We start from the raw sequence: 25,206 nt of genomic DNA, 5'->3' as shown, positions 1-25,206 counted from the left end.
TACATTTCTGGCTGTAGATCATAATATTTATTTATTTTACCTGGAAATAAAACATAAAAAAGAAATACCCTTCACACGTGTCTCCGTTGATCGCACTCGACTGATGGTAGTTACTGCCCGCACCCGAATTACTTTTACAACACAAAAATATTTTACAACTTTGTAATGCTTCTGCGGTATCTTGACCGTCCTTTTTATCAAACTAAATCCACTTGGATTTAAGTCACCAGCCACATCGGCCAAAATCTGTTCGTCTCACTTAGTCTACTTTTTGTCGCTTGATTTACAGGACAGTCTAACTCTCTCGCTCAAGATTCAATAACACAATGCAGGGGTTTCAACGTGGCGTCTCTTCTATATTTATAGCCATTACCCCCTCTCTCTAGGCATTTTCCCTTTGCCGCCAAGAAAATTTGCGTAACTTTTTCGACTTAAATGAACCGTATTTAAAAGAGTTTTGGATGTAACCATATATTTGTTAACTCACTAGCAGTAGTGATCCTGAACTTTTCATATTTATACATTAATTTAACTGGTTAAATGACCTCATTTGACAGGCACTATTTTCTGTCGACTTCGCGTGGGGACGCTAGACACGCGCGCCCATCTGAAATAATCCACCAAAATGCCTTAGCAGTCTCAAATCTGTCTTGCTAAAGACCAATTGTCTTATAGATAAATACAGGACCATCATTATATTGCGTTCACCATTAATTCTTTCATTTAATGATATTTATTCAACATAAACTTTCTTCTGTATCCTTCCACTGCCGACACGTGCGGATGACGTCACATCTCAGAACGTGGGACGGAAAGTAGCTACCTCCTTGCCACGTGTCACTCCCGTGGTATCAAGAAATGTTCAGAAATGTAATAACTTTTCATACTTAAAATTCTTAGGGCACAAAGGTCATGGGTTCAGTATATAGCCCGCCCCCCTCCGCTACTGTGCAAAGCTGTCGGAGCACGGAGCAGCCGACCGCCGACAATAATAACAATGGCATGGCGCTACAACTCAGTGTGTGGTGTCCGGCTCCATAGCTAAATGGTTAGCGTGCTGGCCTTTGGTCACAGGAGTCCCGGATTCGATTCCCGGCAGGATCGGGAATTTTAAGCATAATTGGTTAATTTCGCTGGGACGAGGACTGGGTGTATGTGTCGTCGTCATCATAATTTCATCCTCGCAGGTCGTCTACGGAGTCAAATCGAAAGACCTGCATCAGGCGAGCCGAACATGTCCTCGGACTCTCCCGGCACTGAAAGCCATACGCCATTTTATTTAATTTCATTTCAGTGTATGGTCCTCACTCACCACCATCCAATTACGAGAATCTCAACGACCCTATTGTACTCGAAATAAACTTCCTAAAGTCACTGGTGTCCGGTTGGCTATTTCTGTTCTGTACTTAACGTCTCTGTCCGCCTGTGTAGTGTAGTGGCTAGTGTGATTAGCTGCCACCCCCGGAGGTCCGGCTACCGACTCTGCCACAAAATCTGAAAAGTGGTACGAGGACTGGAACGGGGTTCACTCAGTCTCGGAAGGTCAACTGAGTAGAGAGCGTTCGATTCCCACCTCAGCCATCCTCGAAGTGTTTTTCCGTGGTCTCCTACTTCTCCTCCAGGCAAATGCCGGGATCTTACTCAACTTAAGGCCACGGCTGCTTCCTTCCTTTTCCTTATCCATCCCTTCCAATCTTCCCATCCCCCACAAGGCCCCTGTTCAGCATAGCAGGTGAGGCCGCGTGGGCGAGGTACTGGTCCTCCCCGACCCGGACTCCAGGACACAGCCCTTGAGGCGGTACAGGTGGGTACCTCACTGATTCTGGGGGGAAAAAACCATCCCTAGAATTTATCCTTTCGCTAGTTGCTTTACGTCGCACCGACACAGATAGGTCTTATGGTGTGAAAATGGGAAACCACGGAAAAACAACCTTCAGAGCTGCCGACAGTGGGATTCGAACCCACTAACTCCCGGATGTAAGCTCACAGCCGCGGGCTCCTAACGGCACGGCCAACTCGCCCGGTCTCTAGAATTTAAACGGATAATGACATGAAATTGAAAAATATTCGTATGGCCTCAGTTATCACGTGACGCCGATTAGCCTGCGTGTCAGAAGACAGAGTAAACCAGATCTCCCTTGGGCGATCCATGGTTGATTTCATGAACGTTTTCGCGTGAACGCCAAATGTGTCACCTGAGATCTTCTACATGCAGGCATCGTACGACATTGAGTAGCTTATCAAAATCCGACTATCACAGCCGGTTTTGAACCCGGGATCCGTAGGCTCGCACTCTAAAACTAATAATAAAACACAAAGGAAACAAGATGAAGTCATCCATATAAAACCATGAAGACCCTTGGAAGTGTGGAAGTTAAAATACTCCATTAAGCGTAATCTCGGCGTAAAGTCGGGCAAAGTAGTTACTCTTCTTCTTTCGTTTCGGCCCATTCAGGACACGGGGCTCGTTTTAACTCTTTACATGGTTCTGCTGTTTCTTCTTGGCCCAGAAAGTCTTCATTTTCCGGCTGTATGACGGCTTCCTCTCCGGTATCCACTTCGTGACCTTAATTAAGGCACAGCCCCAGCATTTGCCTGGTGTGAAAATGAGAAACCACGGAACCATCTTCAAGGCTGCCGTCAGTGGGGTTCGAACCCACTATCTGCCGGATAAAAGCTCACAGCTGCGCGCCACTAACCGCACGGCCAACTCATCCGGTCCACTTCGGTCTTGTTGTGCCTGTGTTCTTTTTGCTCGTGGGGGACACTTGGAAGGCATTCTGCATAGTGATCCGTCCTGTACGATGTTTAGTGGTGTTTAGAGAGATTATTATTATTATTATTATTACTATTATTATTATTATTATTATTATTATTATTTATTTATTTATTTATTTATTTATTTATTTATTTATTTATTTATTTATTTATTTATTTATTTATTTATCTGTGTACCCTTCAGGATTGGTTTCTCCCTCGGACTTAGCTAGGGATCCCATCTCTACGGCCTCAAGGGCAGTGGCCTGGAGCGTGAGGCTTTAGGTCGGGGACACAACTAAGGAGGACCAGTGCCTCGCCCAGGCGCCCTCACCTGTTATGCTGAACAGGGGCCTTGTAGGAGTTGGAAAGATTGGATGGGACAGGCAAGGAAGATGGAAGGAAGCGGCCGTGGCCTTAAGTTAGGTACCATCCCGGCATTTGGCTAGAAAAGTGGGAAACCACGGAAAACGACTTCCGAGATGGCTGAGGTGGGAATCGAACCCACCATTACTCAGTTGTCCTCCCAAGGTTGAATGGACCCCGTTTCAGCCCTCGTAGCACTTTTCAAATTTCGTGGCGGAGCCGGGAATCGAATTCGTATCTCCGGGGGTGGCAGCTAATCACAGTAACCACTACACCACAGAGGCGGCATGATTTATTTATTTATCTGTTTTTTTTTCAAATTTATTGCTACAATTTGTAGACGGCAGATGGAGTAAAAGTGAACCCCACATACACTTCTCCGTTGATAAAATATAGGTTACCGTACGTAAGAAGATCTCTCTATGTTACGTATACAGGGTGGTCGGAAACAACAGGAGCGTTAGAGGGTTTGTCACACTGATCAAAAATTTGAAGAAAATAATTCGATATCTCACACCGTTTTCATTTTATCAGTTGCTTAAGTTAGCCAATCAGATCGCTTCGCGGGTGAATTGAAATGGGCTTTGCGCGGCGTCTTCTTAAATCTGCACGTGACTTAAAACCGGGTTGAGAACAAAGCACAGAAATCAGTATAAACCCAAACACACTATAGCTACTTGTTATGGCGCGATCCTCTCAGCCCGGAGGTCCGTACTCAAATCCCCCTCATGGGAAAGTTTTATTCTCTGACTGGTGCTCTTACGCCGGTCTTAAGTCACGTGCAGATTTGGCAACACCGCGTCACAAAGCCCATTTCAATTCGCCCGCGAAGTATCTCATTGGCGAAATTCGGCAACTGATAAAGTGACAATGGTGTGAGATATCGAATATTTTCAAATTATTTATCAGTATGGCCAACCCTCTAACACTCCTATACCCGGTTCACGTTATTTCAGAACATCCTGTGCACACTTTTATACGTTAGCATTACTAGTATATACAGAATGTTTCTAAATTTCCATTACAGACTTTGAGGGCTTGCAGTGGGGACCAAGACGGTTAATTTTAGCATAGGAACTTGTGTCCCGAAACGTACCGTCGTCCCGCTACCCGCAAAAAACCACCACAGCACACTTTCAAAGCTTCCGCATTTTTGGCGTTCTGTCCGACTTCTGCTGCTTGTCGTCTGGGTCCAATTACGGTGCCGACCACCAACGTCAACACTTTTTCTTGCTATTTTGCTTTACGTCGCACCGACACAGATAGCTCTTATGGCGACGGTGGGAGAGGAAAGGCCTAGGAATGGGAAAGAAGCGGCCGTGGCCTTAATTCGATGTCAACACAGAGACGGACGGTACCTACATATCATGTTCTCGTACAGACGATCATCAATACCTGGTCCTCCAATAACCTGTGGCAGTAGATCTTCCTCAGATTCCACAGGGGTCTCGTAAATCAAGTTTTCATACGACCCCAAAGGTAGTTGTCTAGCGGTGTCAAGTCGGGTGAACGTGCAGGCCAAGCAATCGGGGCAAATCTTTGGTGCAGATGAACTACTGTACGTACGGCTTACCGCTGTCTACGTAGCAAATAATTACTGCTGTATGATCCCAAACAGAACAGCAGGTACAACACGTCACGCACTCAACTGAATGGCATGGAATGTCAACAAACCTGTAGGGGTATGAGTACGTACTCCAGTCAGTGCGGGAGATTTGAACGTGTGCTGTGGTGGTTTTTTACGAGTAGTAGGCAGACGGTACGTTTCCGGACACAAGTTCCTATGCTAAAATTAACCGTCTTGGCCGCCACTGCAAGCCCTCGAAGTCTGTAATGGGAATATGGATAAACCCTGTATACATATCTCCTGTCAGCATTATGCTCGGACATCTTTACCCTCAGGAATTTATCTGTTACTCATACTTCTTGTAGGCTAAATGAACCTCAGTGCCATGTTTTTCTTCTTATTCTGCCTCGGTTCTGAATTTCTCAACTTCCCTTTGGGGATTCGAACCCCTACTCGTCCGGGTAAACCTAACGCGTCCTCACGACCTCGGCTAGGAAGATGGTAACTACAAAGGCTACTGAAAAAATGTACTTAATCAAGATGGAAAGGGGACGTTATTTATATATCAAGTACCATCCCTGCACTTATTGGTGCTCGTGTGGAAAATAACGGAATGCTTTCAATATTTAGATTGATGCCTTCACGGCGCGTGATTGTAGATCTGATAATAAGCGTTTGGGTATTTGCCGCCTCAAGAAAACAAAGCGGTAAAGCATTCTTAAATTCAAACAGTCGAGTGAACAGTCGAGGACTTCTGAAGACGCGGAGTAAACTTCTCTGAGAAACGTAAAGAATCCCACCTTGTTTTCTTGACAGATCACAAGTCCAAAAGCTCATTATCATGGCTGAGAGTAGGAGTTTAACCTACAAGTTATCTGAGTTGTATTCCTGAGTGTTGAGTGCTGCATGTTCTAGATCTATTCCTGATAGAATCGGAAATCAAACCCTGGCTACTACAGAGCTAACTGTAAGACAGTAGCGTGTACTCGCGTGATAAACAGGTTTTGTCATAATAAATCATACACCATTCACAACGTCCTATCTTTCTTCAGAGTTATTACTTTTTGTTTCGCTGTAAAGTTGAAAAGTTGGTTAGTTTAATAAAATGAGGTTCAGTTTTAAAAGCTCGCAAAGTTTTACTGGTTCGCCTCGGGAAATGCGGGACCAGTCTGGGCTCTACAGTCTGATTATTAAAGCGGATCACTAAAACCGTATGCTCGATTTAAAGGCAGTAGTTATAGTACAGACATTTCTTTTTTCGTTTTTCTTTCTTTCTTTCTTTCTTTCTTTCTTTTCTTTCTTTCTTTCTTTCTTAATTAGTTTACTCTTCAGGATTAGTTTCGCCCTCGGACTCAGCGAAGGATTCCACCTGTACCGCTTCAAGGGCAGTGTTCTGGAGCACGACACATTGGGTCGGGGGTTAAAACTGGTAGCAGGAACCAGTACCTCACCCAGGTGGCCTCACCTCCTATGCTGAACAGGGACCTCGTGAGCGTATGGAAAGATCGGAAGGGATAGGCAAGGAAGAGGGATGGAAGCGGCCGTGGCCTTAAGTTAGGTACCAACCCAGCATTTGCATGGAAGAGAAGTGGGAAACCACAGAAAACCACTTCCAGGCTGGCTGAGGAGGGAATCGAACCCCACTCTCTACTCAGTTAACTTCCAGAGGCCGAGTGGACAATTATTATTATTATTATTATTATTATTATTATTATTATTATTATTAACAAACACATCGCAATTGGCGATGATCACTTACAGTAGTGTGATGATAAAGTTAAAACATAATTACCAATAACAACAACAAGCAATTCCATGGAAATGAAATATTACAAGAAATACTACTAGTTGAACATTCTAAATCCAGCTTCATCGTGTACAAATTCAAACACAACTTAAGTATTTCCAGTGCTTAACACTGCGGCTTACAATTTTATAGGTTGAGCTTACTACCAGCTTAACATTACAACACTGCCATAGGCTATACAAATTCACACGCACCTTAAGTGTTTCAAACAGTTCGCAGTGGGTTGAGCTTACTACCAGCTTAACATTACAACACTGCCATAGGCTATACAAATTCACACGCACCTTAAGTGTTTCAAACAGTTCGCAGTGGGTTGAGCTTACTACCAGCTTAACATTACAACACTGCCATAGGCTATACAAATTCACACGCGCCTTAAGTGTTTCAAACAGTTCGCAGTGGGTTGAGCTTACTACCAGCTTAACATTACAACACTGCCATAGGCTACACTAATTCACACGCACCTTAAGTGTTTCAAACAGTTCGCCGTGGGTTGAGCTTACTACCAGCTTAACATTACAACACTGCCATAGGCTATACAAATTCACACGCACCTTGAGTGTTTCAAACAGTTCGCCGTGGGTTGAGCTTACTACCAGCTTAACATTACAACACTGTCATAGGCTACACTAATTCACACGCACCTTAAGTGTTTCAAACAGTTCGGAGTGGGTTGAGCTTACTACCAGCTTAACATTACAACACTGCCATAGGCTACACTAATTCACACGCACCTTAAGTGTTTCAAACAGTTCGCCGTGGGTTGAGCTTACTACCAGCTTAACATTACAACACTGCCATAGGCTATACAAATTCACACGCACCTTACGTGTTTCAAACAGTTCGGAGTGGGTTGAGCTTACTACCAGCTTAACATTACAACACTGCCATAGGCTATACAAATTCACACGCACCTTGAGTGTTTCAAACAGTTCGCCGTGGGTTGAGCTTAACATTACAACACTGCCATAGGCTATACAAATTCACACGCACCTTGAGTGTTTCAAACAGTTCGGAGTGGGTTGAGCTTAACATTACAACACTGCCATAGGCTATACAAATTCACACGCACCTTAAGTGTTTCAAACAGTTCGGAGTGGGTTGAGCTTAACATTACAACACTGCCATAGGCTATACAAATTCACACGCACCTTAAGTGTTTCAAACAGTTCGGAGTGGGTTGAGCTTAACATTACAACACTGCCATAGGCTATACAAATTCACACGCACCTTAAGTGTTTCAAACAGTTCGGAGTGGGTTGAGCTTACTACCAGCTTAACATTACAACACTGCCATAGGCTATACAAATTCACACGCACCTTAAGTGTTTCAAACAGTTCGGAGTGGGTTGAGCTTACTACCAGCTTAACATTACAACACTGCCATAGGCTATACAAATTCACACGCACCTTAAGTGTTTCAAACAGTTCGGAGTGGGTTGAGCTTACTACCAGCTTAACATTACAACACTGCCATAGGCTATACAAATTCACACGCACCTTAAGTGTTTCAAAGGGTCCGCCGTGGGTTGAGCTTACTACCAGCTTAACATTACAACACTGCCATAGGCTATACAAATTCACACGCACCTTAAGTGTTTCAAACAGTTCGCAGTGGGTTGAGCTTACTACCAGCTTAACATTACAACACTGCCATAGGCTATACAAATTCACACGCACCTTAAGTGTTTCAAAGGGTCCGCCGTGGGTTGAGCTTACTACCAGCTTAACATTACAACACTGCCATAGGCTATACAAATTCACACGCACCTTAAGTGTTTCAAACAGTTTGCAGTGGGTTGAGCTTACTACCAGCTTAACATTACAACACTGTCATAGGCTATACAAATTCACACGCACCTTAAGTGTTTCAAACAGTTCGCAGTGGGTTGAGCTTACTACCAGCTTAACATTACAACACTGTCATAGGCTATACAAATTCACACGCACCTTAAGTGTTTCAAACAGTTCGCAGTGGGTTGAGCCTTGCTTTAAAATACGACATCGTCACATAGAAATGTACAGAATCTGGACTCTATTCTTGAAGCATCTTACATTTTTGGGAAAAGGCTCTAAGGCAGCTGCTGGTAATGAATTCTAATCATCAATTCCCCGATTTACAAATGAGTATTTAGCATAGTTAGTTTTCTGCTATCTACCTTTTGGTTTATGCGGATAATATGTCCTGCTTTTCTAGTCGATTGTTTAACTGACCCCAAGCTGGCTTTATACATGGCACATAACCGTGTTCGCTTCCTTGTATTCCCCAGTGTCTTGCACCCACTTTTTTTTCTGTCATACTTGTCACACTACGTCTAGGATTGAAATCGTTAAGCACAAATCTTGCAGCCCTTCGCTGTACCATCTCAAGCTCCTTAGTGAGTCCTGTTTGCTATGGATCACATTCGCTAGGCTCCGTATTCCAGGACTGGCCTAAGGAGTAATATAATATAGCCCTGCGCCTTCAGCTGGGAACTGCTGCCCTTTAGCAGCCTCATCACGAAGTGTAAGGAATTACACTTCTTACGTGGGTGTACCATTTTAGATCTCTCTTGATGTGAATTCCTAGGTAATTGCATGAGCCACTCTCTACCAGAGCGTCCGATCCAAGACAATTTAGTTCCCATTCTTATGATAATGCATTTTCGAGAATGTATTTTCGTTTTATTACTGAGTGATTAATTACAATAAGTTTTGGGTGACACTGTAGAGGAACGGATTGTCAGCACATTGAACATGATGTGGGTGACGAGAGGGTGTCCTCTTCCCTTGTTAATTAGAGTATAACTTATCCCAAATTATTATTATAAAAGGAGGTAAATCTATGATGTATTTGTTGCTGTTTTGTTGTGTGCCATTTCCTCATTCCCATTCAAAAGGGATTTTATTTCCTATGTGTCTAAACAAGAAGGGCTACTTATACCCGATCAAAAGGAACAATTTCCACTTTGTTTATATTTATATTGAGGTTAATAAAAATACAAAAATACAAAAAAAAAAGCGGCTCAATTTGTTGTAGGTGATTCCCGACAAAAGAGTAGCGTTCCAAAACTGTTGAAAAGTTTGGGCTGGGGAGACTTGGGAAAAAGCAGACGAGGTGCTCGACTAAATAGTATGTTCCGAGCTGTCAGTGGATAGATCGTGTGGAATGACATCAGTACACGAATAAGTTTGAATGGTGTCTTTAAAAGTAGGAAAGATCAGAATATGAAGATAAAACTGGAATTCAAGAGAACAAATTGGGGAAAATATTCATTTATAGGAAGGGGAGTTAGGGATTGGAATAACTTACCAAGGGAGATGCTCAATAAATTTCCAACGTCTTTGCAATCATTTAAGAAAAGGCTAGGAAAACAACAGATAGGGAATCAGCCACGTGGGTGACAGTCCAAAATGCAGATCAGTAGTGACTGATTGATTGATTAATGACAGAACACCATTCATGTACATTTAGTATCACAGCATAGTTCTAACAGTAGTACCGGTACCACACCCGATCCTGGGTACGTCCCACGTGCCTTTTATTATATGTTATCTGCGTTTTCCCACATCTTAAGGTGGAAATAGGAACTTTTGGACAGACACTCCTCAGTTGGAAATAGACGTTTGTGGAGTCGCGTAGTTAATTCACAGAGGCTTGCAGACTGAACACAGAATGGCATAACGGTCTGTAATGTATGTGTGTTGTGTTTCAGGTGCTGTGAGCACAGCACGGTCGGCTTTCCCTCTGGTGCGCCGCTCCTCCGCCATGGTACTGGCTCGTCCATTGCCCCGCTTGCTCTCCCTCGAGCTCTTCAATCCCGAGACGGATGATATGGACAGCGACTCGAGCGGAGTGTCCTCGCCCGACTCCGTGAGCAGCGTCATCAGCGTGCTGACCGAGGAGGTTCAGCACGCGCAGTCCACGCACACCGGTACGTAACTCGATCAGTTCAATGGTCAAGTTAGCATGCACATTACAGTTGCTATTGTAACGTCATTATATGGTCGGAAGTGATGTGTATTCACACTTTATGTGTCTTCGTCAGCAGTATTGTACTTTACAAACATATTGATATTCAGGAGAATAGATATGAAGTTATCCACCTTTCAGAACACTACAAGTGAAGTGACAAAGAGAATTTAGATCATTTCACTATTTAAGGGACCGGTTTCAAGCCTTATAATTCTAAACATAGGCAAGTTATACAATCATTAAAATACCTTACAGTATGCATTACCACAAGACGTAAAACACACATTGAAATATATAACGGCAATGTAGAAGACACTTAAAATACCAGATGTGAAGTTCAAATACAAGTTTTGATACATTGACCACTTGTGAACACGTTTTGTTGAAATGGAAGTCTGAAGTGTGTCGCTCAGTTCACATTTATTCCTTGTATGTGTCCCATTGTCCGCCTCTGTGGTGTAGTGGTTAGTGTGATTAGGTGCCAACCCCGGAGGCCCGGGTTTGATTCCCGGCTCTGCCACGAAATTTGGAAAGTGGCATGAGGACTGGAACGGGGTCCACTCAGCCTCGGTAATGATGATTATGCTTGTTGTTTAAAGAGGACTAACATCGGAGATCATCGGCCCGCTCAGCCTCGGGAGGTCAACTGAGTAGAGCTGGGTTTCATTCCCACCTCAGAGATCCTTGAAGTGATTTTCCGTGGTTTCCCATTTATCCTCCAGGCAAATACCGAGATGGTAACTAACTTAAGGCCACGGCCGCATCCCTCCCTCTTCCTTGTCCATTCCTTCCAATCTTCCCATCCCCTCCCCCACAAGGCCCCTGTTCAGCATAGCACGTGAGGCCGCCTGGGCAAGGTAATGGTCATTCTCGCTAGTTGTATCCCCCGACCCAATGTCTCACGCCCCAGGACACTGCTCTCATGGCGGTAGAGGTGGGATCCCTCACTGTGTCCGAGGGAAAAACCAACCCTGGAGGGTAAACAGACTAAGAAAGAAAGAAGATGTGTCCCATTTGTTCGGCCAACATTTTAAAACATTATTTAAGAAGGTAAAGTTTTAACTCTGTGTAAACTGGTACTATCAACAAATAGGACACATACAACGAATAAATATGAACTGAGCGACACACTTCAGACTTCCAATTCAACAAAACGTGTTCACAAGTGGTCAATGTATCATAACTTGTATTTGAACTTCACTTCTGGTGTTTTAAGTGTCTTCTACATTGCCGTTATATATTTCAATGTGTGTTTTATGTCTTGTGGTAATGCATACTGTAAGGTATTTTAATGATTGTATAACTTGCCTATGTTTAGAATTATAAGGCTGAGGATGACCCCTGGTTGGATTGAAACCGGTCCCTTAAATAGTGAAATGATCTAAATTCTCTTTGTCACTTCACTTGTAGTGTTATGAAAGGTGGATAACCTCATATCTATTCTCCTGATTATCTGTCAATACGGATAAAACATGAAGTTCTTAACCTGTAATATAGATACTCAGTCACCGAGTTTATAAAGCGGATTACTGGCGCTCTTGTTAAAAACTTAGGAGGGTTACGGTGTTGATGGGGTGGCAGTACCTCATGGGGATCACTGTTACGTGTTAAAATAAGCCGTGATCTTTATTTGGGTAATCATATTAACGAAGTTGTTAAGAAAGGTTACAGATCTTTTCACACGGTTATGAGGGTATTTAGGGATTGTAGTAAGGATGAAAAGGAGAGGGCGTGTAAGTCTCTGGTAAGATCCCAACTAGAGTATGGTTCCAGTTATGGGACCCACACCAGGACTAATTGATACGAGAAATGGAAAGGGTCCGAAAGAAAGCAGCATAATTTGTTCTGGAGGATTTCTGACAAAAGAGTAGTGTTACGAAAATGTTGCAAACTTTGGGCTGGGAAGGTTTGGTAGTAAGAAGATGAGCTGCTCGACTACGTGGTATGTTCCGAGCTGTCAGATGAGTGGAATGACATGACGCATAGGCTTGAGCAGAGCTTTTATAAGTAGAAACGATCATAATGTGAAGATAAATTTGGAATTCAAGAGGACAAATTGGGGCAAATATTCATTATAGGACGAGGAGTAAGGGATTGGAAAATGTTCGATAAATTTCCAAGTTCTTTGACAATATTTAATAAAAGGCCAGGTAAACAATTGATAGGAAATCTGTCACCTGAATGACACGTCTAAATGCAGATCATTGTTTGATCGATATCCAACCATAAAGCCCCCATTGGGATGTGTCCAATGGCAACTCCCCTTCCTATAGAAAAATATTTGCTTCAATCTGTCCTCTTAAATTCGACCTTTATATTACGATCTTTCCCGCCATTAAGAGCACCACTAACCTTATTCATCGACTAATGTCGTCCCACGCCATCTCTCCACTGACAGTTCAGAACATGCCACTTAGTCGAGCAGCTAGTCTCCTTTCTCCCAAGTCTTTCCAGCCCAAACTTTGCAACATTGTTGTAACGCTACTCTTTTGTCGGAAATCGCCCAGAACAAATCGAGCTGCTTTTCTTTGGATTTTTTCCAGTTCCTGAGTCAAGTAATCCTGTTGAGCATCCCATACTCTGGAACCATTCTCAGAGACTTGTCTGGATAACTGGTTACCATGCTCGCCTTGGTCCAAGGAATTCCGGGTTTCATTCCGTGCGGGTCGGGGATTTTCACCTTCACTGATTGTTTTTTCTCGTTGTTTGTGGCATCTTTAACGTTAGATTTCATTCTAGGTAGAACACCATCCTCATACACACGCAAGTTACCCATGTGCGTCGAATCGAAGGGCATGCACCAGGGCTGCGGATATCACATGACATTCATTATAGCCAGTGAATTATTCGCCCTCTCCATTACATTCCGAAATATCCTCATAACCACGTGAAGAGGGATATCTAGGGCACAATACGAATTGAATTAGTTTGCAGTTCTTCAAAGAAAGTGAATTCGTCGTCGGTGTAAAGAGAACGTTTTAAAGGATAACGCTACTTCAAACCATTTCTGCGTCGCCTGCAACTGCAGGAAATACAGATGAAGGTAATGTATATATCATGGAGGAAAGGTAATGATAATCCACAGCCTGTTTCCAGTCATTTGGCCGAGTCAGGAATGAAATTAATGACGCCCCATCGACCAGCGAAGATAGGAATTACGCCGGCTGCCGAAACCTATAGATGAAATGAAATGATAATGGAGAGTGTTGCTCTAATGAAAGATGACAGGGAAAATCGGAGTACCAGGAGAAAAACGTGTCCCACCTCCGTTCTGTACAGCACAAATCTGACATGGAGTTACCTGAATCTGAACCCTGGAACCCAGAGATGAGAGCCCGGCGCGCTGCCTCCTTAGCCACGGAGGATCTATGGAGGAAAGGCACTGACCGTAAATCAACTGGCATCTGCATGTCTTTAGTCAAGGTTTGTCCCGAGCTTTCGCTGCAAGTGGAAGGAATACAACTCATATCATTTGCTCTGTGACTACGCCGGACTTAGAGACCAGTTGACCAAGATTTTGTGGATTTTGCATACGGAAATTCTAGGCCTTAAATCGTACTGATGCTTCCAGGTGTCACTCAGGTAACTCCGTCATGTGGCCTACGTCGACCGTAACAGACATGCAGCTCGAGTCGACATGTTCAGAGCGTCTGAACGTCTTTAACTATGAGCGTGGTTGTGATGTAATTGACGATGGCGCGTACACTCTGCATATCGTCGCTGCGGGAGAAGTATTTCATAATCCACAATCAGGGGCCTAACGTTAGGGCCTGCAGGACCTATAAGGGGCCCCGCAGACTCCTCGCAAAAAAAATTAAAATATCTGCATGGAAAGAATCAGGGCGGTTCTGCAGAACCAGTCTATTAGTTGTTTGTTTTTACAATTTGTACGTAGAGGAATTGCCACTTGGTTGCATCTAGTAGCAGTTTATTGCGCCGAGTGGAACACACACAGCTGTAAACAGTTCATGTTTGCCCTCGCTAGCTCTCGCAATACCGTGTTACGCTCCTCATGAAAGACCTGCATCAAATTATTGAAAAATAATTACAACAAAATTGATATCAAGGTATCCCATTTTAGTCAGTAAATGAGAGTTTGATGTGTAGTGCACCTAAGATCGTATTATGCACAAATTTTGCTGAACATTTAACTTATGATACATATTTATTAGACAAGTGTATAATTTGAATAAGAAGTTGGTGTAGTAACAGTCAGTCAACTCGTGAAGTTAATGATGCTTATCAGTTCTGTGGTTTGATATTTTGAAACTTTATTTGAACAGTTTTTATTTAATTTTGATCCTTTTGTTTTTGTAATCGAATAAATTATTGTAACCGAGACTTCAGTATCGATTCTACAGTACTGCCCCGTAGTTAGTGGAAACTGAAACCAATTAAAGTCAAGTGCGAACATCTAGTGGTGCATGGTCGGCAGTTCAGCAGCGTGGCCGTGAAACCACGGAGGCAGTGGAATAAAACGTATTAAACATTATTTTTAATCATCTTATTATAACGAATAATCCCTTTATTCCTATACAGTAACTTGACAATATATTGCATCACTTCTACCTGCTATAATACCGGGCGAGTTGGCCGTGCGGTTAGTGTCGCGCAGCTATGAGCTTGCATCCGGCAAATGGTGGGTTCGAGCCGTGAAGATGGTTTCCGTGGTTTGCTATTTTCACAGCAGGCAAATGCTGGGGCTGTACCTCAATTAAGGCCACGGTCGTTTCCTTCCCACTCTTAGCTCTTTCCTATCCCATCGTCGCCATAAGACCTATCTGTGTCGGTGCGACGTAAAGCCACTAGCAAAAAAAAATTGCTATAATTAAATTTACATTTGTCATTCATAGGTTTTTAGGTTTTATTTGAGGGGCCCGAATCGCGTACGTTTCGCCCCTGACCACAATGATATTCCTTAACACTGATCACGCCCCCCAGTACACACAATACGGAGCCATCAGAACATTTTTCGTTGGGTTCTCTTTCCCATGTTGATGTGTAGGGTTCGGAAGTTTATGACTTAAATAAGTACAAAATATGCCCTAAAAACTAGGTAAATATGGCGTAAAAAAGTAAAATATTATTTAAGCATTTTAGGGATAGGTAGCAAGTATCAGAGTTTTACTAACATTAAATGCGTCTAAAAGTGATAAGGGATAATACAGCAGACAGAGCTACAGTAGGGAAATTAAAACGTCATACATTCATTCAGTATCACAGCCCTGAGGCACAGTTCTCATACTGCTTCTTTTTTTTAATCCACAGTTCTTCAGGCAAGCAACTCAATGTTGAAAACATCCAAGGGATATGAGCTACGAAGTGTAGATAAATAAAATATAATAAAGTATGGGAATATATTCATTACTTATTCCTAACAATTACAATCTTCTGTTAATCATCGTTATCCGTTCGATTAGATTAGATCAGCAGTTTGCCTTTCTTATCGCTTTCTTTTTTTTTTTTGCTAGGGGCTTTACGTCGCACCGACACAGATAGGTCTTATGGCGACGATGGGATAGGAAAGGCCTAGGAGTTGGAAGGAAGCGGCCGTGGCCTTAATTAAGGTACAGCCCCAGCATTTGCCTGGTGTGAAAATGGGAAACCACGGAAAACCATCTTCAGGGCTGCCGATAGTGGGATTCGAACCTACTATCTCCCGGATGCAAGCTCACAGCCGCGCGCCTCTACGCGCACGGCCAACTCGCCCGGTTTATCGCTGTCTAGCTGTGATCATGGGCGCTCATTTGTCAAGAGCTGATCTTCGTTGTTATTTTTTTTTTTTAGGGTTGTGGAGTGAAGAAGTGGTTGCGTGAGTATCTACCATCAACATGTGAGATTATCGGAAACAATTTCCTTTTGTTTTTTCTAGTGGCTTTACGTCGCACCGACACAGATAGGTCTTATGGCGAAGATGGGATAGGAAAGGCCTAGGAGTCGGAAGGAAGCAATCGTGGCCTTAATTAAGGTACAGCCCCAGCATTTGCCTCAAACCCTGGAAAACCATCTTCAGGGCTGCCGATAGAAAGAAACATTTGTAAAGACGTGTAACGCTATTGTAAAGTTTTATTCTTACAATAAAAAACTAAACACTTTTACTGAAGAAGAGTTAAGGGCATTACCAAAAGCAATTCTAGAGAATGTAGCTGCAAATGCTGTAAAGAAGATTCGCGAGAAAGTGCCTCGTGAGTTGGCGCAAGATCCTGTTTTGTCAGAGCTTCAAACGTGTAGATATCTGAGACCTTCAGTGAGACGGTGTCGTACATGTCAAGTGATTAAACGGTATCACGGACCTCATGTGAGTCAATGCAGTTTTCACTTAACCCCTAATAACTGCATTCAGTCAAAAATCAAAAAACGTCTGAAGTTATTAAACCAAAGAAGACATTACAGAAAGAACTATGTAAATGAGTTAGTTTACCTGGGATTTGAATCAAAAATAAAACGAGTAAAAAAACAAGCGATTTTAGGCTGTTTTCTCGGACCCGGCGGAAGTGATTTTCGAAATTTGCTTTCTTAGTTTGATAGAGCTATCCAAGACTTACAATTTGAAACAATTTCGGACCCTTTAACCCTTCAACTTTCGACACAATTGAGGAGATTGGTTAATTTTACGTTTTTCGTAGTGTGGGACCCCTACTTTCTCTGCTATGATATGTTTTCAACATTTAAAAAACCAAAAGCGAAGTATTAGCCTGCTTTGCGGTATCTGTCGGTGTACGTTCTCTCTTTCTCGGAATCATGTCTTCTAAACCTGCCACCTATCTCTTTCGGGAAAAGAAAGAAACTAGTACAATATTTTGAAATCCTGTGTTTGAAAATCGACAAACATAGCATACACCTTATTAAAAACGACGCCTCAATTGAAATAAAAATGCTGAGAATATAACCAAGTATGACCTTATAACACTAAAATGAACAAAATGACCAATGACCGTAATATGCATTTATATGCAACATAAATATCTTGTCCGCCTCTGTGGTGTGGTGGTTAGTGTGATTAGCTGTCACTCGCGGAGGCCCGGGTTCGATTCCCGGCTCTGCCACGACGTTTGAAAAGTGGTACGAGGGCTGGAACGGGGTCCACTCAGCCTCGGGAAGTCAACTGAGTAGAGGTAGGTTCGATTCCCACCTCAGTCATCCTTGAAGTCGTTTTCCGTGGTTTCCCACTTCTCCTCCAGGCAAATGCCGGGATGGTACCTAACTTAAGGTCACGGCCGATTCCTTCCCTCTTCCTTGTCTATCCCATCCAATCTTCCCATCCCTCCACAAGGCCCCTGTTCAGCATAGCAGGTGAGGCTGCCTAGGCGAGGTACTGGTCATTCTCCCCAGTTGTATCCTCCGACCCAAAGTCTGAAGCTCCACGACACTGCCCTTGAGGTGGTAGAGGTGGGATTCCTCGCTGAGTCCGAGAGAAAAGCCGACTCTGGTGAGTAAACAGATTAAGAAGAAGATGACCTTACATCACCAAAATGAACAAATATGATCGTAATGTGCATTTATATGCAACATAAAATTGTTTTAAACTGAGTCAGGGAATCATCATTCACAGTTATTTTTCGGGATTCGGGTAAAACGGCCTCAGGAAATAAATATGACTTTTCCTTAACGTCCGAACCTTACTGAAAATAAATCTTACTGTACCGCACCGTAGGCTTCTATGTTTGTATGACGTATTCACACTTTTCTACTGCATAATACGAGGGAGGTCGCGTTATGTACTCCTCCTCACACCTCCCAGCGTAGTACTATGCGGTCGTAAACGAGGTTCACTAATCCAAGATGTTGCATTAGACGGGTAGCGCTGAAGAACATGCTGCGAGCGACCGTCCGGTTGTTATCTCCTGATATTCTGACGTAATCTGGAAACGGAATTATTTAAGTCGTTTCTGAATATCTGTGCGACTTTCTTTCCGAATGTGTTTTAAATATTATGCTACACTGTTTGTAATGGAATATGCGGCGATTCTTCGCCGAAGAGGCTAAGTAGATACGCGCAAGGTACGCCAAGATTTAAGATTAAAATCACCGAGAGAGTTAGGCGTGCGGTTAGGGTCGCGTAGCTGTGAGCTTGCATTTGGGAGATGGTGGGTTCGAATCCCACTGTTAGCAACCCTGAAGACAGTTTTCCGTCGTCTTCTGTTTTCACGCCAGACAAATGCTGGAGCTGTACCTTTATTAAGGCCACAGCCACTACCTTCCCAATCCTAGCCCGTTCCCATTCTTGCGTGGCCTGAAACCTTCCACGTGTTAGTACGACGTTAAATCATTAGCAAAAATTAATTAATGTCCGCCTCTATGGTGCATGGGTTATTATTATTATTATTATTATTATTATTATTATTATTATTATTATTATTATTATTATTATTATTATCTTCACTCGTAGTATTTATTTATTTATTTATTTATTTATTTATTTATTTATTTATTTATTTATTTATTTATTTATTTATTTATTTATTTATTTATTTATTTATTGGATAGTGTTAAAATGTAAAGAAAATACTCAACAGAATACTGAATACAAATGGAAACGCACCTCCGGTCGGCATGTGGCGAGGTTTGGAAGGAGTAAGACGGACACTGACGTCTCTTCTCTCTCTGTACGACCTTCGCAAGTGGAGAGTGGCGGTGGTGGTGATTATTGTTTTAAGAGGAAGTACAGCAAGGTAACCATCCTCTATATAACACTAATCAGAGGGAAAAGTGGAAGGGATCCGACACTTTGTAAAATGAAGATATCGGCCAAAGGAAGACAAGGGCCACGAAGGGCGTGAAAATGAAAGACTCCCTAGCCCTCACAAACCTAATAGCGTCGGGGTCGGAAAATAAGAGTTGACCAAGAGAGGTCGAATAGGATAGATGAAAGTGAGGAGCCTGGCACAAGTTAGTGGAAGCAATGCCAGGACTCATCTAAGGGCCCCGTCGTCGCCAATCCACGCTCCAAAGTTCAGAGGCCCTGGGGCCCCTTTTAGTCGCCTCTTACGACAGGCAGAGGATACCGTGGGTGTTATTCTACCGCCCCCACCCACAGGGGGATCGCAAGTGGAGACTGCTACAGGAGCACTGTGAGTCGGGCACACCCAGACGTACAAGCGTAAGTATGGCCCGCGCACATTTCATACATGGAAGCGTAGGATCGTGTCACGTAAATTATGCAGCGTAAATTGCGTCTAGTGTGGTGAGAGACTCCAAGCAATGGAGCCCTTTCCAATCCTTATATCGCCATAAACTGTCGATGTGTTTGTGAGACGTTAAAACCACTAGCTATTACATCGTCTAAGTAACAGGGACACGTGCTGTCTGCCTGCAGTACTGGGCCATACAGCTGTCTCTGCCAAGGTCTTGTCTGACCCAGTAAACCGGAGCCAAAAAGCAAGATAGGGAATACATACTAAACAGGTCACACAATAACGTTACTTCCAAAGTTTTTAAAGTTCCAAGTATACCCTTCTTCTGACTGAACGATCACGTGGCGTTTCACGTTCAGGTCTCCTCCTGACATCCATCAACTACCCCAACTCTCTTCCTGCGGCGTACGTATAGCGTGTCTGCCTTTTACTAGGTAGCCTTGGGTTCGATTGTCGGCCAGGTCTTAGATATGTAAATCTGGAGCACATGCTGTGACCTGTCCTGCTGCATTCTGACAACGTAATTTCACTGTCATGAGCGACTTCGCCAGGACGATTTTTTTCGAAGAGAAGATTTTGCAATATAATTCTTCCTTCTGTCTAGTTATTTCCCAATGAATTCACCTGATTTACCGAAACCACTATTCCCTATCTAACAAGGAGAGCTTCAGTGTACCTATTGGAGGGCATCCAAAAGGGTTCAGATCAATGCGCTTTCTTTTCCGAAAACATTGATGTCAAATGTCATGACGCAGGATCCGCTTCACACCAAGTGGAGGTGATAGAACACTAAAAGATGAAGAAATTTTACTTAAACATGTCGGGTCCACAACCTACTAATTTCCGAAAAACTGATGAATCCCCAATTCCAATTCATTGCATATATACTTGGAGACTTGCAGTGCGGTAGCTGAGTGGCTTCCGTACTTGTCTGCGAATCTCGACGACGCGAGTTCGGGTCTCATAGCAGCTTTATTCTTGGTACAAAATAAATGATTATGTCGGCCTCTGTGGTGTAGTGGTTAGCGTGATTAGCTGCCATCCCCGGAGGTCCGTGTTCGATTCCCAGCTCTGCCACGAAATTTGAAAAGTGTTACGAGGGCTGGAACGGGGTTCACTCAGCCTCGGGAGGTCAACTGAGTAGAGGTGGGTTCGATTCCTACGTCAGCCATGCTCGAAGTAGTTTTCCGTGGTTTCCCGCTTCTCCTCCAAGTATTTGCCGGGATGGTACCTAACTTAAGGCCACCGCCACTTCCTTCCCTGTTCCTTGTCTATCCCTTCCGATCTTCCCATTCCCCTGATCAGCATAGCAGGTGACGGTGCCTGGGAGATGTACTGGTCCTCCTTCCCAGTTGTAAGTCCCCGACCCAAAGTCTCACTGCCCTTGAGGCGGTAGAGGTGGGATACCTCGCTGAGTCTGGGAGAAAAACCAACCCTGGAGGGTAAACGGATTAAGAAAGAAAGAACAAAGTAAATTATTATTTGAGGGAACGTGAAGATAAAAATGAGAACAAAAATATCGCGCAAATTGCAGTACACTTTATTTTCTACCTGAAATTAATATAGGCCTGAACGTTCTCACAGTTACTGCTGGATCTCTCTCTCCCATCCGGTGGAAAGGAAAAGGCCAGGAAGATAGTTACTCGTCCTCGAGCTCACTACGGATTGGCCTATAAGTGCAACACTCACTGCAGTAATCGCTGACCAGTTATTAAACACGTATTGCGTAATAGTTTTGTTCGCATTTTTATCTTCACGTTCCCTCAAGTAATAATTTATTTTGTACAAAAGATGGAGGTGCTACGAGACGCCGAGGTGCGCAGGCAGGTACGGGGATCACTCCGCCACCGCATTGCATTCGAATCGGGGATTCATCACATTTTCGGAAATTATTAGTTCGCGGTCCGACTCGTTGGCTGAATGGTCAGCGTACTGGTCTTCGGTTCAGAGGGTCCCGGGTTTGATTCCCAGCCGGGTCGGGGATTTTAATCTTCATTAGTTAATTCCAATGGCCCAGGGGCTGGGCGTTTGTGCTGTCCCCAAAATCCGAGCAACTCACAGACTATACATAACACTATCCTCCACCACAATAGCACGCGGTTACCTACACATGGCAGATTTCGCCCACCCTCATCGGAGGGTCTGCCTTAGAAGGGCTGCACTCAGCTAGAATTATTATTAGTTAGCGAATCTGAAATGTTTCAGTAAAATTTGTTCGCCTTTTAATTTTCTGCCGGCCCCGTGGTGTAGGGGTAGCGTGCCTGCCTCTTACCCGGAGGCCCCGGGTTCGATTCCCATCCAGGTCAGGGATTTTTACCTGGACCTGAGGGCTGGTTCGAGGTCCACTCAGCCTACGTGATTAGAATTGAGGAGCTATCTGACGGTGAGATAGCGGCTCCGGTCTAGAAAGCCAAGATGAACGGCCGAGAGGATTCGTCGTGTTGACCACACGACACCTCGTAATCTGCAGGCCTTCGGGCTGAGCAGCGGTCGCTTGGTAGACCAAGGCCCTTCAAGGGCTGTAGTGCCATGGGGTTTGGTTTGGTTTGGTTTTGTAATTTTCTATCACTTCCACTTGGTCCGAGGTGGATCCGGGGTCATGACATTTGACCTCATGTTTTTCGAAAAGGAAAGCGTGTTGACCTAAACCCTTATACACGAGTTACTTTTCAGTCCCCCCACATATAGGTACACTGAAGCTCATCAAAATCGGTTGGACGCAGGGTCTGGCCTCTCCTTGTAAGATTCTTTAACAGAGTCCAGAAAGGTTTCCATGCCGCATTTCCAGGTTGTTACCGAAACCTTCACAGGTAAAAGAATAATTTGTAAGCTACGAAAAATGTAGGGATAAAAACATGAAATTCTAGGTGTAAAACTAATCTGTGAAAATAATAGGCAACCTTATGTTTCTGGCGTGTACAGATCTGGAAAGGGTGCTGCTTACACTAATGCGCAGTTATTTGCTTTACGTCGCACCGACACAGATAGGTCTTATGGCGACGATGGGACAGGAAAGGCCTAGGAGTGGGAAGGAAGCGACCGAGGTACAGCCCCAGCATTTGCCTGGAGTGAAAAAGAGAAACCACGGAAAACCATCTTCAGGGCTGCCGACAATGGGGTTCGAACCCACTACTCCCGGACGCGAGCTCACAGCTGCGCGCCCCCAACCGCACCGGCCAATTCGCCCGGTGCGGAATTATTTGATAAGTTAATTGTCTATGTGGGGAAAGACTCAGAAAGGAACGTTATTGTAGCGAGTGATGTCGATTTACCAAAGGTTAACTGGGAAGGTATTGCAAATAACGAAAAGCTTGACCAAGAAATGGTAAATAAGTTAATCTGGGAAGGACAGCTGAATCAGAAAGTGACGGAACCAACTACATGGAAAAATATTCCTGGCGTGGTGCTTATAAATCCAGAAGAGCTTTATAGAGAAAAATGAAGTGATAGCTGGCATAAGGGTTCATTAAGCTGTTTTGTCATAGTTAAAAATAAATGTTGTAAAAGTGGACTATACCGCAGTAACAAATGGAACGGGAAAGTGTTTGAAAAGTAATTATGAGCAGTGGAAAATAAAACGTAATCTTCCTACGGGATGCGTTTAAAGCGATGGTTGAGGAGTGTGAAAACAGGTATGTACTTTTGAAGATGGTAATGAATGGGCAAAACTTACTATATTATAACAGAGAAGTAAAGATATTAAGAAGAAGGTGCAGGTTAGAAATAATGGAAGCAAAGAGAGATTGCTAGGAAATTGAATTTAGCAAAAAACGTCAGCAAAACTGACCGTCATATGAATGTTAGCGAAAAATTGAAGGGTATGTATAGGTACTTCAAGGCAGAAACAGGTTCCAGAAAGGACATTCCAGGGATCATTAGTGAACCATAGGAGTGTATATGTGAGGATTTACAAAAGACAGAAGTATTCCGTCATAGGTAGTTGGATATAATGTCCAAATAGAGGAGGTTACAAATACTGGCGAAATACTGAAGTTTCCCCGTGATAATAAAGTTAGGTTATTTACAAAAAGATACAAAATTTGAAAGCTAGAAGAGCAGCTGGGATTGGTAAGATTTCTGGGGATATATTAAAGGCTATATGGGTTGGGATAGTGCCATTTCTGAAATATTTATTCTATTACTGTTTGCATTAAAAAGTTATACCAAATGAATGAAGAGTTGTTATAGTAGCTCCAGTGTACAAAGGAAAGTGTGATAAACATAAAGTCAGCTTGTCATATGTTACATTCTGGGAGAGCATTCTTTCTTAATATATTAGACACATTTACGAAACTACTAACTTGTTTGATAGAATGGAACTCGGGTTTCGGAAAGGTTATTCCAGTGAAGCTCAACTTGTAGGATTCCAGCAAGATATAGCTCCAAGGCTCTTCACAGGGTAAATCATGGGCGACTACTAATGGAAATAAGGGCTATTGGACTAGAAAAAATGAGTGGTCGAATGGGTGGCTAAATTCCTAGGAAATAGAACTCAGAGAATTAGAATAGGTGAAGTATTATCTGATCCTGTACAGATTAAGAAGTGGGTCCCGCAGAACAGTGTTATTGAACTTCTGTGTTTTCTTACGCATGTAAATGATATGAGTAATGAGCTGGAATCACGGATATTTTGAAGATGATGATGTCCTGCATAAAAGACAGTAACATAAGTTACAGGATTGTGAGCGATTGCAGGTGGACCTAGACAAGGGCAGCAAACAATGGTATAATGGTAGACGAGATGAAAGGTCAGGTTGTAAGTTTCACCAAGCGGAAAATTCCTCTGTTTTAATTACTATCTTGATGGGGTGAAAGAAGTACTGAAAGTACTGTAGGGCCTACTCAGGTGTTAATTAGCCTACATTAACATTACAGCATATTAGCGACGTGTAAATAAAGTTTACAAAGCTCTTCATAATTATGATTAAGGGAGTATTTAGGAGTTGTACTAAGGATGTAAAGGAGATGGCGTACAAGTATCTGGTAAGACCCCAATTAGAGTGCGGCTCCAGTGTATAGGACCCACAAAAGGATTACGGTACTTTCTATAAGTGGAAACGTCCAAAGGATTGCAGCATGATTTGTTCTGGATGCTTTTCCTCAAAAGAGTAGATACTATTACGAAAACGTTGCAAACTTTTGGCCGGGAAGACTTGCGAGTAAGGAGACGAGCTGTTCGACTAAGCGGTATGTTCCGAACTGTCAGTGGAGGAATGGCATTCGTAGTCGAATAAGCTTGAGTGCAACTCTTAAAGGTAGGTAAGATCATAATATGAAGTTGGAATTCAAGAGGGCAAATTCGGCCAGTTATTCGTTTATAAGAAGGGGAATTGGGAGATGGTCGATGAATGTCCAGCTTCTATGTAGTCATTTAAGAGATGACTAGTCAGCCCCATACGCAGATCAGTGGGGATTGATTGATTGATTGATTGATTGATTGATTGATTGATTGATTGATTGATTGATTGATTGATTGATTGATTGATTGATTGATTGGTTGATTCATATAGCTTGTGTATTAGATGTAGTTTAGATAGTACTTGTCGAACCATTAGGCCTATGGTATTCGTGGTTCATAAATCTCCTTTTTCTGCTTGTCGACCTCTTTAGGTTGAATACT

At 43.2% G+C, this 25,206-nt stretch overlaps 1 protein-coding gene across 1 annotated transcript in view; it reads left to right on the top strand.

Moving 5' to 3' along the window:
- Window positions 1-25,206, top strand: part of LOC136866960 (uncharacterized) — a 540,004-nt gene that overhangs the window by 499,481 nt on the left and 15,317 nt on the right. The window contains exons 7-8 of the mRNA XM_067144049.2: window positions 10,208-10,383; window positions 24,444-24,475. Of these exons, the coding sequence (XP_067000150.2) occupies window positions 10,208-10,383; window positions 24,444-24,475 (208 nt within the window). The remainder of the gene's footprint in view (window positions 1-10,207; window positions 10,384-24,443; window positions 24,476-25,206) is intronic.

This window comes from Anabrus simplex, chromosome 3 (genome assembly GCF_040414725.1).
Source record: "Anabrus simplex isolate iqAnaSimp1 chromosome 3, ASM4041472v1, whole genome shotgun sequence".
NCBI classification, from domain to species: Eukaryota; Metazoa; Arthropoda; class Insecta; order Orthoptera; family Tettigoniidae; genus Anabrus; species Anabrus simplex.
This window is presented reverse-complemented; position numbering and strand designations above follow the sequence as displayed.